The sequence below is a fragment of the Carya illinoinensis genome, chromosome 9 (assembly GCF_018687715.1).
Source record: "Carya illinoinensis cultivar Pawnee chromosome 9, C.illinoinensisPawnee_v1, whole genome shotgun sequence".
Classification (NCBI taxonomy): Eukaryota; Viridiplantae; Streptophyta; class Magnoliopsida; order Fagales; family Juglandaceae; genus Carya; species Carya illinoinensis.
This window is the reverse complement of record NC_056760.1, coordinates 38120564-38137146: the sequence shown is the minus strand read 5'-3', so window position 1 is coordinate 38137146 and position 16583 is coordinate 38120564. Positions and strand designations below refer to the sequence as shown.

The 16583-nt window shown below is 36.7% G+C and overlaps 1 protein-coding gene across 1 annotated transcript; it reads right to left on the bottom strand.

The window, feature by feature from the left end:
* Positions 1-981: 981 nt before the first annotated feature.
* LOC122275806 (beta-glucuronosyltransferase GlcAT14C-like) lies at positions 982-16491 on the bottom strand. Its single transcript, XM_043085068.1, has 4 exons — positions 15663-16491; positions 15129-15204; positions 14912-15027; positions 982-1664 (listed from the first exon to the last, which is right to left on the bottom strand). Exons 1-4 carry the CDS (start codon positions 16216-16218, stop codon positions 1150-1152), a joined length of 1263 nt encoding a protein of 420 aa, XP_042941002.1. The 5' UTR covers positions 16219-16491; the 3' UTR covers positions 982-1149.
* Positions 16492-16583: the final 92 nt, after the last annotated feature.

The following is a 16583-nucleotide window of genomic DNA, read 5'->3' as shown; positions in this document are numbered from 1 at the left end:
TGTCATTGATATAGATAGTGAATTTAGATGAGATCAGTTGAGATAAAAGTTGAAAATTTATTATAATATTAACTTTTGATATTATTATTGTTTTAAGATTTGAAATTTGAAATTTTGTATTATATTTTGTGTTAAAATTTATAAAAATTATAGTGATAAAATGAGATAAATTGAGTCTCTCTCAATCCAAAAAACAAGTACAACACAAAATTTAACGTGATATCTATGCATTCCGTAACCAAAATAACGACATGACTTACAGATGTAAATATTTTTCTCGTACTGTAAAAATAATGTTTTCTTAACTTTAACAAACTTTTAATGTACATACTATTCTAATTCAAAACTTACCCTTAAAGAATTCATGTGATACTTTTCAATATAGTTTAGATATATGTTTTATATATTACTCTTTAATATCTACATACGGAAAACTTGTTTCATATACTTTTTTTTTTTTTTTTTTTATGTGTGAATTGCATGTATTTATATCAGTCATTGTATTTGAAATAGTTGATTATTTCTTTATATCATGATATAAAATTTCTCTAAAAAATATTAAACTTCAAATATTTCTGTACAAAAAATACTATTATAATAATACTTTTCAAATGGTTCATCTATAATGCTTTCCTGGCTAACTACCGATCCCAGGTCCTATATTCACAGGGTATATATGCCTTGCACATAGCCCTTTTACCAGTATACATATATATATATAGATAATCGTTCAGGCCCATCCAAAACAATAGCCAGCCACTGGAAAGAAACAAAATTTATAGAATCTTCTCAACACCTTTTACACCAAATTGTTGTATAATTCCACAATGGACCTCTTTTGCAAAGCATGTTAGACCCAATTAATCCCATTATCTCGATTAGTAGATGGGATTCTTGTTTGCTCAGGATATATATGAAAGCATAAGGAGGCCTCAATCCCCTATCATGGATGAGGATTTATATTTAAAATGAGAAAAGATGGAAATAGGCACTAGAAAATCATTATACTCCTCATCAGCTGTTTCACTGCATTCAATGAGAAAGAACCTGTACACATTCATTTCACTGAAAACAAAGTAGTTCTCTAGATAATAGCCCAACATTGCAGGTTGAATAAAAAATGGTGGGAAAATTTGAAGCATTGCAAGATTATTTACACTGTTTAGACCTGAAATTTTCTAAATCAAGAAGTTTCACTAATAGTTTTTCTAGTCTCTTTGACTTTACAGTTGGTTTAACTGCATTAGGATTTCCGTAAAAAACACAAGGATCTTTACCTAATACAGATCTCCCCACACACCAGCCACCTGGTGTAAACCGTCCATCTGATCTCCTTAATATCTCTTCATCGATTTTTTTGAGAACAGGATCATCTTTGGCAAACCTACGTGCAAAAGGAGCACCACTCTGGAGCATGTCATTGAAGTGTTCTAGTGTCAAATTCATCGGGTGTTCCTTTGGCGGGTTGTCCCATTTTGCATATCGCAAATCATGGTTTACTGTTGTGTTCTGATAGTCTTTGTGGTTGCAAGCAACAGTGTGAAAGTAGCCCTCAGGCGATGAAAGGTAATTTGTGTAGTACATGAGCAAAGTGCGAGGAAGATTATCCCATCCCCAAATACAAAACTCTAGAAACGATTTGGTCAGCACCACCCATGCAGAACCTGTCAAATAAAGTTTTGGGTTCAGTAAAATAGCATCCAAGCATCACAGATTCACATCTTAAAAAGAACAATAAAGAAAAAGCTCAGTATCATTCTTGTAGACATTCATGGAGGGAATCCTTTCCTTCATTCATTGATTTACAACAATCTATATATACTACATACAATTGATGAATATACCCTCACCCTGGTTTGGATACCAAACCCAAACTATCGCATATCATCTCATCCCATCTCATATAATCATTATAACTTTAACAAATTCTCATACAAAATATAATAAACAATTTAATTTTTTCAAATCCCAAAACAAAACTAATATTAAAAAACTATATTACAACAATATTTTATTTAACTTTTAACAAAACATCTCATCTGAACTTTTAACAATATTTTAGACTTACTACAACCATGTCCTCTAATGCTCCCCCTCAAGTTGGGGCATTTATATATCATATAAACCCAGCTTGAAACAAATAAGTTTTAACCAACTTCAACAATGACTTATTAAACATATATGCAATTTGATCTGCAGATTTCAAAAAAAGTGTAGAAATGTCACCACTTAGTATCTTATCTCGAATGAAGTGACAATCAGTCTCTATATGTTTAGTCCTCTCATAGAACACAAGATTACAAGCAATATGCATTGTAGCTTAATTATCCACAAAATAACTGAAAAGGGACAAAAGCTGGAAACTCAATCTCTTGAAAGAAGTGTTGCGACCATGTCAGCTCACTAGTAGTGTGAGCTATTACCCTGTATTCGGCTTTTGCACTAGACTGAACTGCTACTACTTGTTTCTTACTTTTCAATGTAACCAATTTACCTCCCACAAAAATACAATATCCAGTAGTAGATATTCTATCTAAAAAGGGATCATACTCAGGCCTCGTTTGTTTACCAAAAACATCTCATCTCATCATTATAATTTTTTCAAATCCCAAAACAAAACTAACATTAAAAAATTATATTATAACAATATTTTCTTTAACTTTTAAAAAAAATCTTATCTCATCTCATCTCATCTACGTAACCAATTAGTATTTGAAAAGACTTTAACCTTAAGATGTCCATTTGGTCCATACAACAATCCAAGGCCAGAACCTTGCTTAAGAGAATGAAGAATATGAATTACAAAATCTCAATGTGAGACCCTGGGCATTTGTAAAAATTGACTCGGTACACTAACTGCATATGAGATGTCTGGCTTGGTGATAGTGAGTTAATTCAATTTTCCAACAAGTTTTTGATACTATAACACCCTGCTCCCTAAGTTTAAAAATAAAGTCACTTTTACAAATTCTTGGGAGCCAGAATGCTACTACTGAATATTGACTTAAAAATATTTTCTTCTATTCTAAAGGAAGCGCTTGGTACAGAGATTCTATAAATAAAATAATTTTTTATTAAAATACTAATAACATAAAAGAGAGTGCGCAGAAACACTTATTAAAATTTTTCAAAGCCCGTACCATAAAAATAGAAATTTAAAATCTCTGTATATGATCTAGACCACTGTCACGCCTCCTTGGACTAAGCTTCATCCTACAACTTCACCTTCATAAATAATCTAACCTAGGATGGTTTAAAATAAATAATAATAATAATAAAACTAAAAATAAAAAACTAAAATTAGTCAATGACTCAGTAAGAAACTCATCATAACTTAAACATACTTAATATAAGGTTTTTTATAAACATTTAATGTTGAGAACTTAAAATCATGTTTGATCATGATGATGCTTATGCTATGCATATAACTAATTTATCTGAATTAACTAACTGAATTGACTTATCTAACTGTCCAACACACTTAACCCTGTGTGCAAGGTTGTACACTAACTTCCCCTGCTGCAACAAAAGAAGTCAACTGTGCAGTATTTTGACATACCATGCATTTGAATGACCATCTAATTAACTGTTATGAATTTATCTTATATTTGATCTTATGAAAGTTTACGTGTTTTATGCAACGTGAGATCCATAATACATACATAAATATAATATGCAAAATGAAACATGATGAATGACGTTCTTGCAAATATCATGACATGTGTTGTACGTAAACACTAGTTCGAAAGGACTTTAATAATAATATACATAACTAGCTATTATATGCTAATCATAATTTATGATCAAGCTACTTACCTTATAGTATTGCTTCATAAAATTTCTGACACAAAATCGATCACGATATTAGATTGGGAGATTTATGACTTTTTTTTTTTTCCAAATAACATGCGAAAGGGATATATTTATAAAGAGATTTTGGAGAGTGACAACCGGTTTGAGTTGGACTCAGTTAAAGAGTTTTAACATGAAGATGACTAACAAAGTTGTACCTCTATTGGAATACGATGTCGACGAGTTCAAGTTGGAGTTGGAGTTGGAGTCAATCAAGATCATTCAAGAAGTGAGTTTGAATTTAAAGACATGATCTAATAGTTCATTCAATGTGGGATTGGCAGTAACTGAGAGTATGTAGAGACATCAATCAATGGGGATTTTAAATTAAAATAAATTTCTAATGTCCGATCTTTAAATTCTAAAATGAGTTTAAATCATTCAATAAATAATAAATCAAATTTAACCTAATTATTGAGCTTAATTAAAACTCCTAATCAATTTCAATAATTTATCACTTATGAGCTTATCTAATATGACTCATTAAATATAATTTAGGTCTAATAAAAATTATTAATATCTCGACATTAGAATTATTGGGCTGGGTCGTTATAGAGATCTACCTGGATCTCCAAACAACTCACATTCATTTTTCAAGAATTTACGATTTAGATCCATAGGAGTGTCAATAGGTCGTGCACCTAACATGTTAGTTTCATCCAAAAAGTCAAGTACATATTTCCTCTGAGATAGGTTGATACCCTTTTTAGATCTACTGACTTTAATTCAAAGAAAATATCTAAATTTACCCAAACCTTTTATTTGAAACTAATCATGTAAAAACTATTTTAACCTAGCAATTCCAGCAGTAATTCTCAATAATTACAATGTGCTCCACATATACAACCAATAAAATGTAACCTGCATCACCATGTAAGTGAAATATCGAATGGTCTATTTGGCATCTATGAAGACCAAATGCCAATACATCATAAAAAAAACCTCCTAAACCATGCTCGAGGAGATTGTTTCAAACTATATAATGTCTTTATCTTGCATACAGTACCCTAATACTCCACCTAAACAACAAATTTAGATGATTTTTCCATATAAACTTATTCATGCAAGTCACCATGTAAAAATATATTTTTAACATCCAGCTTAAATAAAGGTCAGTCTAAATTAGCAACAAAAGATATCAACACTTGAATAAAGGAGATTTTGGCGACCGGAGAGAAAGTCTCATCCTAATTAATGCCATATATTTAATTCTAACATTTAGCAACCATTTACAGCCAACAGGTTGTTTACCAGATGGTAGTAGAACAAGTTCTCATGTCCCATTATGGTAAAGAGCATACATTTCTTTTTTCATAATTGTTCTCTATCCCAGACTAGATAAAGCATCATTTTTTAATCTTAGGAATAGAAAATTTTAAAAGCTGAGAATTAGGAGTGTAAGTTTAAACTGAAAAATCAGAGAACCAGCTCGAATCAGACCGGTTGGCTTGATTTTGAATCAATCCGGTCTGAAATCAATTCTTGGCTTTTCAGTATTGGACTAGACCGAACTTGACCGATTTATAAAATATATAATAGAATTGGTAAAACAAAAGTAGCAATTTAGGAGAATAACGGATTCGAGATCGGTTCTTGAAAATGCAAAACTGATATATATCAATTTGGTCCCAAAATTTGTACAAGATCGGACTAGTTATACCCTTATTGAGAACTAAAACATGAGAATGAAAGAGATAAGACATGATATGAGACAAATTGGCTAATCGGATATTAACAAGAATATGTACTTTTCCGGAGAAGTCTAAAGTACTTGTAACTCAGGATCTAAAGATGGAGACAAAGTTGAAGGAGGCATGAGAGTCGACAACCGCAAGCAACATGAGTAAACTTGTAAAAGAACTAGGGAATGCACTAAGGAGGGTTGCGTAAGATTGGGTGAGTGCAAAGGAGAAAGTGTAAAAGTAATTATAGAGAATCACACTCACACTCAAAGATGTGTCAAAAAAATAGGGTATTGACTCAAGGAAGGAAACATTAGCACTCGTAAAGTAACGTCTAAGAACAAGATTATAGCAACGATATCCTTTTTGAGTTTGGGAATAGTACCAAAAAAACACTTCATAGAATGTGGACCAAAGATTTTTATTAGAACTTGTTCGAAGACAAACGGGTCGTTAAATGTTCATTAGCTCCTGAATCAATGATCCATAGATTTTGGGTGGATGAGACAAGCCATGTGGCAGTTGTATCTGAGCGGGCAAGAGTAGCTATGGAAAATGAAGCCCATATGTGACCCAAAAACTAATCATACTCATCCTTTGATATGCTAATCATATTGCGGTTGGGTTGTAACTCAATAATTGTGATATAACATCTTGGCAAATGGCTTGATTAGCAGACCCAAATGATCTACCATGTAAATTCCAATAATAGTCCATCAAGTGGTTAGTGCAACCACAATTGGTGCACTTGCGAGATTCTCAACCTTGAGCTTGATTATCTTTGACATCACGACCCCCACGTGGACCTCTACCCCTACGTCAAGTGACATTAGGTGATTGTGGCTCAAATTTAGTTGTCATGGATGCAGGAAAAAGTCACAATTCAACTTGGAGACGGAAAATTCACATAGAATATTAAGTATGGATAACAAAACCGAATAATAAAATCTAGAAAATAAGAAATCCAGCTTAAGTACCCGAAAAATCAACTTGAAAAACTAAATTTCGACTCTGTATCGAGCAAAATCAATCTGTATCGGCCAAAATAGTCATGTATAGGCTCGAATTCAACCAGTATTGGTTCCATATCGATCTTTATCGAACAATATCATGTCTGAACCGGCAAGTATCAATTTTGCATCGACTTGTATCAGACAGTATCAAGGTCTGAATTGGCCAATATTGGGCCTGAATTGTATCAGCCAGTTGCTGTCCTTAACCAAGGTTTAGGTTAAACTAAACGAGAATAAGTAGTCTAGGTATTACTGTTGAATCAACCCAAGTATGAAGGGCTGCACATGCACCGTTTTCTCTCTTGGTTTATTAGGCACCGTTTGGTGCTTTGTTTTATTAGGCACCCTTAATTTCTGCAGCAGATTGCTGCATCGTAAGTAGCCTGCTCTCCTATAAATAGGAGAGTTTAGATGTGCAGAAGTGAGGCGCGGCAACAGCGGTGGGGGAGAAAGAAAAAAAACAGAGAGAAAGAGGGACGTGGGGGAGAGATGAGAATTTGTAGATTTTTTGTAAATCTTGTACAAATTCTATAAAAGAAACTCCAGTGGACGTAGGCAATTGCTAAACCACTTTAAAATTGTCTTGTATAATTTTCGGACAGGCCGAAGGCGCAACAACTAGTATCAGAGCTCTGGTTCGAGCTGTCCGAAAATTCAAGTTGGTCAAAATCAATTTTTGACAACTCCAAGGTGTTCCTCGCGTTGAGACGAATCCGTTGCCGCAAACAGAATCCAAAATAGAGGTTGGACGAGCCCACATGCGCCCCTAGAAGATCGGCGCGTGCATCTGTTGCAACCCACGCGCATCGGAGGTTGAAGACGAGTGATCCACACACGCCAACGCGCCCCCACGCTCTCCAGAGGAGGAAGACGCGTGTCAGACACGCGCCCACGTGCTCTCACGCGCCCTATAGAGGTTGAGCGCGTGTTATACACGCGCCTCATTCGCTCCCCACGCGCACACAGAACTATAGCGCATGTGATCCACGCGCCCACGTGCCGCCCAGACGCCCTACTCCGCGCGTGCATCCCACGCGCCAGACAGATCAGAACCGTCCATTTTTCAAATCTTTTTTGGGCTAGATCTAAGCCATTCGGAGCCCGATTTCAATGATCAAATAGTGCTTTCCAACTATTTGGATCATTCCGGACTGTGGGTACTGTCGATCTGAATTGTCTCCTGGTACTGTCGGTACTGTCGATCTGAACTGTCAAATGTGGAGATTCACCATCGGTACTGTCGATGAGTTGCAGATCATTTTAAGCTAGATCTATGCCAGTTGGAGTCTAATTGTGATGATCAAATGGCGATATCAAACTATTTGGATCATTCCGGACTCATCCGTACGGTAGGAATGTTGAGATTTGCCATCGGGACATTCGATCTGAACCGTCCACATTGCAGATCATTTTGGGCTAGATCTGCGCCAGTTGGAGTTCCATCACGATGATCAAATAGTGCTGACAAACTATTTGGATCATTCCGGACTCATCGGTACGATGGGAATGTTGAGATTCGCCATCGGTACTTTCGATCTGAACTATCCACGTGTTGCAGATCATTTTGGGCTAGATCCACGACATTTAGAGTTCCATTGCGATTATCAAATAGTGCTGATAAACTATTTAGATCATTCCGGACTCATCGGTACGGTGGGAATGTTAAGATTCACCATCGGTACTTTCAATCTGAACCGTTCATAATTACAGATCAGTTGTGGGCTTGATCGTAGCCAGTCAGAGTCATGATGGACTCATGTGTTTAGGGCTTGATCGCAGCCAGTTGGAGTCATGCCGGACTCATTTATTTTGGATTGATCTCAGCCAGTTGGAGTCGTGCCAGACTCATTGGTTTTGGGACTTGATGTCAGCTAGTTGGAGTCCAATGTTGCCGTACTCAGTACATCCAGGCTTGATTTAAGCCAGTTGGGATCGTGAAGTTTGAGAAGCAAACTTCAGATCATTGGACGATGCTGATTAATTTGTTATATCAGCAGGTTTTGGCAGTCATATAACTCATGGAGCATAATATTATTAAGAAGAGAACCGCAACGGATCTCATTGTGGCTTTCTTTGAAAAGCCAATTGCAAATAATAAAGTGCAGATGAAGATACAGTTCAACTTCAGAAAAGGCAGAAGGTACTATTGTTGCCCAATAACATTTGACATTGTGGTCAAAAAGTTGGGAGGTCATGAGAATGGTTATGAGCAATTCTGCAAAGAAGTCGAAGTTGAAGTTTCTCAATGTAAGAAATCTTATCCTAGATGAGGAGGTGCGCAGAAGAGATTCTGGCCAGATCTTGAGTTGTTGGTCCTGAATGTTGATAGTAAGGACAGAGGCAAGTCAAGATCTGAACAACAAATGACTCGCTAGAAATTGTGGCAAGACAGGCTACAAGAAACTGCTAAAATCAAGAAAAAATTGTGAATGATGCTGTGAATATGGTAACTGAAGAAATACATGGCATTGCATTTCTTGCAGTGCACAATGCTGTTAAAGACAGCTTGAAGACATCAGTCATTCAGTAGTGTTTTTCTCAAAAAGACATGGAAGGTCACGAATGATTCATTGGTCTTGGCACGTGGTAATGGTCGTGTGAATTAGATGAGAAAGTGAAAGGAATTCAGTTTTACTTTTCCTCATCTAAGTTTGAAGAAATCTCCCTAGACCACGACATGAAGTAAAGGTGTGAGAGATGAGAACAAAACATCAGATGTTCCAGGGATATCTACACCTAAAGTTGATGATCACATAACTGCCAAGACGATCAGACCTCCATGGTGGTTACTACCTTAAACTATATCCGGCTGAATGAAGGTAGTGAACTACAGTATGAAGAAATCTTGCAAGAGTGGAGATTATGCAAGTTGAAGTTAGCAAAGGCTGCACACAAGATGGGCACATCGACTGAAGACAGAATATGTTAGCAGCAGGATGAGGAGTCAGTCACCCAGGTCAGAGATGGAGACCTGTAACATACGAACCTAGAAGTTAGATTAATTCAGTTAGAAATTATTTAGTTATGTTACTATTTTATTTATTCTTTTATTAATTACTTATTTATCTTTCTTCAGATGCTTATAATTATTTATTTGTTAAATAAGTTAATAAACCAAATTAAGTAGAGTTTTAAAGAGGTTTCCTTTATCTTGTATTCCTTGTTTTTATCGGATGGATTTCAAATTGTTTTCAAAAAGATTCTGAGATCAGAACGACACTCAAATCAGATCCTATCTGAACTCCTTCTGAAGACCACGTAAATAAGAAACCCTTTCTCCATAAAACCCCACATTACTCAGACTCTTCACACACAAAGATAGGCAGAAAACTCACACCAGCCCAACGTAACAGCTCCTACAAACGTGGAAAATCACTCTCACAGCCAACCAAAGCAGCCAACTCGCCGGAAACTGCCACAGAAAGTGCCGACCAGCCCAGTCCCGTCGAACCCACTCCCTTCCGGTAAGCCCACGCCGGAATCTTCTCTCTCTCTCCCTCTGTTCTGTGTTTCGGTTTAATAGATTTTCTCTCTCTTTTTCTCCCTTGGTTTGCATCACCATTCCGAGAAGACCAGTGGTGTGGCCGGTCACTTCCAATCAACCCAGAGCTGTCATCGCCTCAGCTTCCTCTCGGTAAAGCATCGCACATCCACTTGCTTTTCTTTTTCTTTCTTTGGTTCCAATGTTATGCGTGAGCCATTCCCGTAAGCCTCTTGGACTCTTTCATTTGCTTTACTTTAGACTTTTCCAATAGCCCCTCAAATAAATTCTTATATTACCTTTATGCCATTTAAAGCCCCCGTAATCATCTTTTTGAAGAACCTTTAGTTAAAATTACAATCCTGCCATTAAGTGCCTATGCCTTATTTTATGTTCCTATACGTGGGCTGCCCCTCACTTAGGCCTTGGGCCTCCTGTTTTCTTAAGTGGTTGCTATCATATTATTTTAAATTAGGGCTTGATTTTACTACATTTCAGCAATTGTTTTAGTGATTTTATTGGACAGATTATATTTTCAGAAAAAAAAAAAAAAAAGGAAAACATCACCTTTACAGAAACTTTATCTACTTAAATAAATTAGTCTTAGACCCTTTTTATAGAAAATATTTAAGGGCTTTTAAGCATACTTTAAAGAATTCTTTTATATTGTTTCAGCTTATTATCATAGTTCATATTCCAATTAACCTTTAACTAGTTTTTATAAAATTATTAAGTTATGTGTTTGCACAAAATATTAAGTATCATTATATGAGTTTTGGAATAATATTAGCTTATTTAACCTTTATTTGAATATTTATTAGATTATCTATATGGTAAGATTTTAAGTAATTAGATTGCTACGACACGTTTTCTAGAAAGATTAGTAACGTCTAGTGCCTCGTATAGGTCACGAGCTACGACGTGAGATTTCGGAAGCAGCGCTAAGAGGTAAATAATATGATCATATAAATGTATGTGTAATGTAAATATTATAATTGGGTATGATAATATGATATGGTTTTGATGGTTATCTACGTTGCGCTAAGAGCCAAGTCAAGGTTAGATCGCTTTCATGAACTTCTATGAATTATGATGATTTACATGAAAGTAAGCCTATATATGTGTTATGCTTTTATGGATTGTTGATTGATGGATTGAATGTTACTAAAATCACATGGAAGCCATGATATGATCATATAATAATTTAAGATAGGTATTCTATGAATTAAAATAGCCAGATCATGCATGCTTCATTCATGTAGTGCTTAGACCATGTATGCCATGTATTGTTCATGCAATAACTTAAGTCAAGCATGCCATGTGATAAATAGCCAGATCATGTATGCCATATTCATGTAGTTTTGAGATCATGCATGCCATGAAATGTCATAAAATGATTAAATCATGTTAGGCCATGTCATACTATACTATACCATGTACAAGAATATATCATGTTATGCCATGCCATGTACAAGAAGATGTCATGCTAGAAAAGTCTATGAAGTCCAAGAAAATTATCATGCATTAAGAAAGATAAACATTTTAGGGTAGCACGGACCCAAGCGTGTTTACCATAGTCATGCTAAGACGGTACCACGGACTCAAGCGTGGTTACCACAAGTTAAGTGAAACACGGACTCAAGCGTGTTTCACTCCATGTCATGCAAGTTAAGTGAACATGGACCCAAGCATGTTTCACTTCATGTCAAGCAAGATAAGTGAAACACGAACCCAAGCGTGTTTCACTCCATGTCAAGCAAGATAAGTGAAACACGGGCTCAAGCTTGTTTCACTCCACGTCAAGCAAGATAAGTGAAACACGGACTCAAGCGTGTTTCACTTCATGTTATGCAAGTTAAGTGAAACACAGACTCAAGCGTGTTTCACTACATGACAAGTTATGTGGTGCCATGGATTCAAGCGTGGTTCACCATGAAATAAGTACAATTCAAGATAAACAAGTTACTCATGCATTCACGCTTCATGTTGCCATGATCATGAATGTTTCCGTTCATGTTAATCCATGAATGTTATATGAAAGTTAGATAAGGCTTTAAAAATCAATTTTATGCTAAGCTAGATAGTATTTTACGGTATGATGTATTATTTACTGAGTATTCGACTCATTTTTGTTGTTTGTCTTTTTGTTTTCTTCTATGTTGATTGCCACAGATGGTGATTATGATGATGCAGAGCTGGATGGCCAGGAGTAGATGTAGTATAAGGACTTAGAGATGAATAAGTGTCTTTTACACAAGGATTAAGTTTCTTTTATGTCATTTCAATAACTAGTCTTGTTTAAGACTAGCTCATGTTTTGCTTTATTCAATTTTAAGTTTCAAGACTATTTATATCCTTTCAATTAAGTTTCTTTCAATAAATGAGGTCTTTCAGAGTAATGAGTCTCTTTACCGGACATTTTATCATGTTTGTTAGTAACGTCTCTATCCTACGGGAACGGGGTGTTACAAGACCTCAGCAACAGGTTCTCTGATATGTGTCAAGGTCCGTGCGAGACCATTGATTCCCAGTGCAGTGGGAGATGTGTTGCCCTATATAGATGTGTTAATTAAGGGCATTGTACGTGATGAACTAAAGTTATGCATCACTTTAGTTAGTCTTCTGACATGAAGACATGAGCTGTAAAATTGAATAGATAATAAGGGATCATGCTGGAGATAGAGGCTAGCATGTTGAGAACCAGTCTCCAAGTTGGAGATTGGTGTAATTGTAGGATTATGGAGCCTGGTTTAAAAGCTGTAAAGGCACCAGATAGATTGTTCGCTCAGTTGTGGCTCGAGCGAAGCTCAGTTTGCTCAAGATGTACATGAGTGCGGACTCATGGACTCAAGTAAAAGAAGAATTCTAGAGAGTTGAGATTGTGCAGTAAAGCACTTGTAAATCTCCTCTAAAGAAAATCCCTTGCAAGCTACGTGGATGTAGACGATGCTAATGCATTTGGAGAGGCATCTGGACATCCATTTGAAGACGTACCTGCAGATGCATTTGATAGCAGAAATCTCTCATGTCAAAGAAAGAGGTGCATTTATTTAAAGATTGAATCAGTTTGCAAGCAGCCTGGTATGACACACTTGGGTGGAGTGGGTGATTGTTGAATCAACCCAAGTATGAAGGGCTGCACATGCACCGTTTTCTCTCTTGATTTATTAGGCACCGTTTGGTACTTTGTTTTATTAGGCACCCTTAATTTCTGCAGCAGATTGCTGCATCGTAAGTAGTCTGCTCTCCTATAAATAGGAGAGCTTAAATGTGCAGAAGTGGGGCGCGACAGCAGCGGTGGGGGAGAAAGAAAAAAAACAGAGAGAAAGAGGGACGTGAGGGAGAGATGAGAATTTGTAGATTTTTGTAAATCTTGTACAAATTCTATAAAAGAGGCTCCAGTGGACGTAGGCAATTGCTGAACCACTTTAAAATTGTCTTGTATAATTTTCGGACAAGCCGGAGGCGCAACAATTACCTTATCCACATTACCAAATAGGTATTATTACAAATAGGGACACATTCTTACTCCAGATTGGAGTTATCCGCACTTGAGGATTGGATAGCTTATACTTAGAAGCAAACACTCTAAAGCTTCGACATTGCCATCAATGAAGAGCCCTTCTAATGACTAATGTCGGTATGAAACTCGTCGAGATGCACAAAAGATGATGGCAAGTTCAACCCTAGTGCCCAATATTGGAAATGACGCCGAAAACTCATGGGAGACCACTTGAAACTCCTTCCGGCTACCGACAACTAAAAGAGATGTCACCGGGATGCACGAAGGATGACGATAAACTCAAATCCGGCAACAGAAAATATTTGTGAGCTCAGATCTAACGACAAAAATCAGATAGGACACTAAAAAACACTCCTACGAGCTCAAACAACAGTGAGCTCGGCGCTCCTAGTCCTAGCTAAACCAATGCACACCACTTACCACCGACCGACTACTCATTGCTCTGATACCATATAGACATTCATGGAGGGAATCCTTTCTTTCATTCATTGATTTACAACAATATATATACTACATACAATTGATGATTATACCCTCACAAGTTACACTTATTACAACCATGTCCTCTAACAATTCTCAATTCCCAATCACTACAACCCAGTTCATTCCTATCATTTCCAAGTAACATTCTAGTTCAAAATCAAATTTGAGGTATTTAGAGTGAAGAACTGCAGAGCATATTGTAAACAATGGCTCCCTGTTCTAATGGATGACCAAAATTAGATGACAACCAACACCATGATACAAATATTAATCAAACACAAGCAAGACGCCAATGTGGAAGTTGGTTTTGGGTTGCCAAAGCAATCTTTATACAAGACAATATCACAACACCATAAAGGATAGCACTCTTTGAAAACAATCACAAATGACTATGAGATTTTATTTCTTGAAATGAAAACTCATATTATCAAGTAAGCTTTTGCAGAAGAACCTCTGAAATATTATAAATGTATCAGGCTTTAAGGATCTTGACATAATCTTTATATCTATGTTGCACAGGAAGTTAGCAGAATGGTAAGAACTTGAATTACTTGAATCTGAGAATAACACGAGGTTCTGTCCATTTTAAATTACATAGTTTCCTATCAACTACAATACAAAACTACAACAGTAGAACTGAGAACCTGCCTAACAGATTTCCACAACCTTAGTAGGTTGCCATCAGAATATCTAATGAGTAATACCTCTCATGCCCATTTATATCTGATAGGAACTCCTTGGTACCAGTCTACGTTAATTCAGCCGTATAGCATATGCAAAGAAAACTATCATTGCATTCTTCATACTAAAATATCAAAATAGAACATCACTTGAATAACCAGATAAGTAATTCAACAATAAGACGGTCGAGTATTACCTGTGAATAACTTGAAAGAAGCAGGAATAGACCTTTTCTCCTTAGCCCAGAAAACACCAGATTTCTTGGCATGATACAAACCAGGATCTATTATGATAGGTCTTGCTCTCTGATTTCTGTGAGGATAAAGTAAGTAGCACATATGTATAAGGACAAAAAGATATTATAACCCCGTGATCGACAGAGACAAGATCAAAAGAAAGAATGGTAGGCTCACTCTTTCCATCCGATATCACTTGCATGCTCGAGGAAGTTCAGATCCTTAGGCAAGTATGAGAAAATATGCAAGAGATCTATTATCAAGATGAATAGAAATGTTAGAAAAACATATTAGTTTTACATAGTGGGGCAAACACAAATCTGAATAAATTTATCAAAAGCAAGAATATGCCAGTGTGGGACAAGCACAATTCACGTCATCTCTCAAAATGTAACCCATCAGCTGGGACACAATGCAATTATATCCCATTCCTACTCCCAGATTTATATTGTTACAATTCACTGTCACACCATTTACAACTCATTTTTCTTATTCAATTAATCATAAAAAACATTACACGTCCATTAAATGTTCAAAGTAAGCAAAAGTAGAAGCGTAGAACAAGACATTACAGGAACCCACAGATTTAGTTTCTATTACAAGCTATACAAAAGATGGCCCAATCAACAACAAACACAAATCAGATGAAAATCAATCAGCACTAAAACGATACATAAAACCAGAAATTTGAAAATTTAGCATTGGCATTACCGTCTTGCGCCACGAGAGGATAATCCGAGGCGCTGAGATTAATAAACCAATCCCAATCCTTGGCTCGCTTCAACAGTAGCGCAATCGCGTGCAGAGTGCAAGCAATCATCGTCGGGCCCTTATGCGTGACCAAATTGGCCTTCCCAACCACCATCACATTCCTGAATTCCCTAATCACATTCTCCGATTTCACAAACTTGGCAAGCTCAAGCCTTTCGGCATCAGAAGCCTCCAGATCAAGATGCAGCAGATAATAATTCCTCGGGTGATACACCGCCTGAAGAAGCCGCCTCAGGCGCGGACCATCCCCGCTTGTGCCCGATAACAAGTACGCCAATCTCGGCAACTTCGGAAGCCCTAGCCTGTCATTCCCCGACCCGAAACTCCGGTCCAGAGCCAAGAAACTCGGCCGTTCATAAGAAAAATCGGCCGCCGAAGAAATCTTACTCTGCCCTAGGGTTAGCATAGCAAGAAGTATGACAGAGAGTACGGCAACAGTAATCAAGGGCATAAACCATTTTCGATCCAGGTAAGACGGAATGTGATTTTTCTTCATTGCTATAATGGGGAATCGGAAGCTCAGAAAAAGTAGATTTCGGCACAGAAAAGCGTAACCGAAGCTCAGAAAGTGTAAAGATTTGTGAAGGGTATCGTCGTTGGGATGAATTGGGGAGAGAGGAGAGAGTTGTTGTGTCGGCAGTGGCGTAAAGAAGTTAGTCTGGTTATGAGTGGGTTTGAATGGGGTTATCAGTAGGTGGAGAGGGGGAAATCATAATACGTACGCGGTTTCCTCGAATTAAATTTGAAATTTTTGCTAAAAAGAGAAATGAGTACGTTGTCGATTCGGTCGTACCATGGTCTGGCCTTGTTGAACGCAGTTGAATAGTTCGTACAAAGATGTCGCATAGTAGAAATCGTTGC

Coding starts and splice junctions, on each gene's coding strand:
- LOC122275806 (XM_043085068.1), bottom strand. CDS start 16,218: ATGAAGAAAAATCACATTCCGTCTTACCTGGATCGAAAATGGTTTATG. Junction 15,205..15,662: donor TCCTCTCGTGGCGCAAGACG/GTAATGCCAATG, acceptor TCTTGATAATAG/ATCTCTTGCATATTTTCTCA. Junction 1,665..14,911: donor TTCTTTCAAGTTATTCACAG/GTAATACTCGAC, acceptor TTTATTTGACAG/GTTCTGCATGGGTGGTGCTG.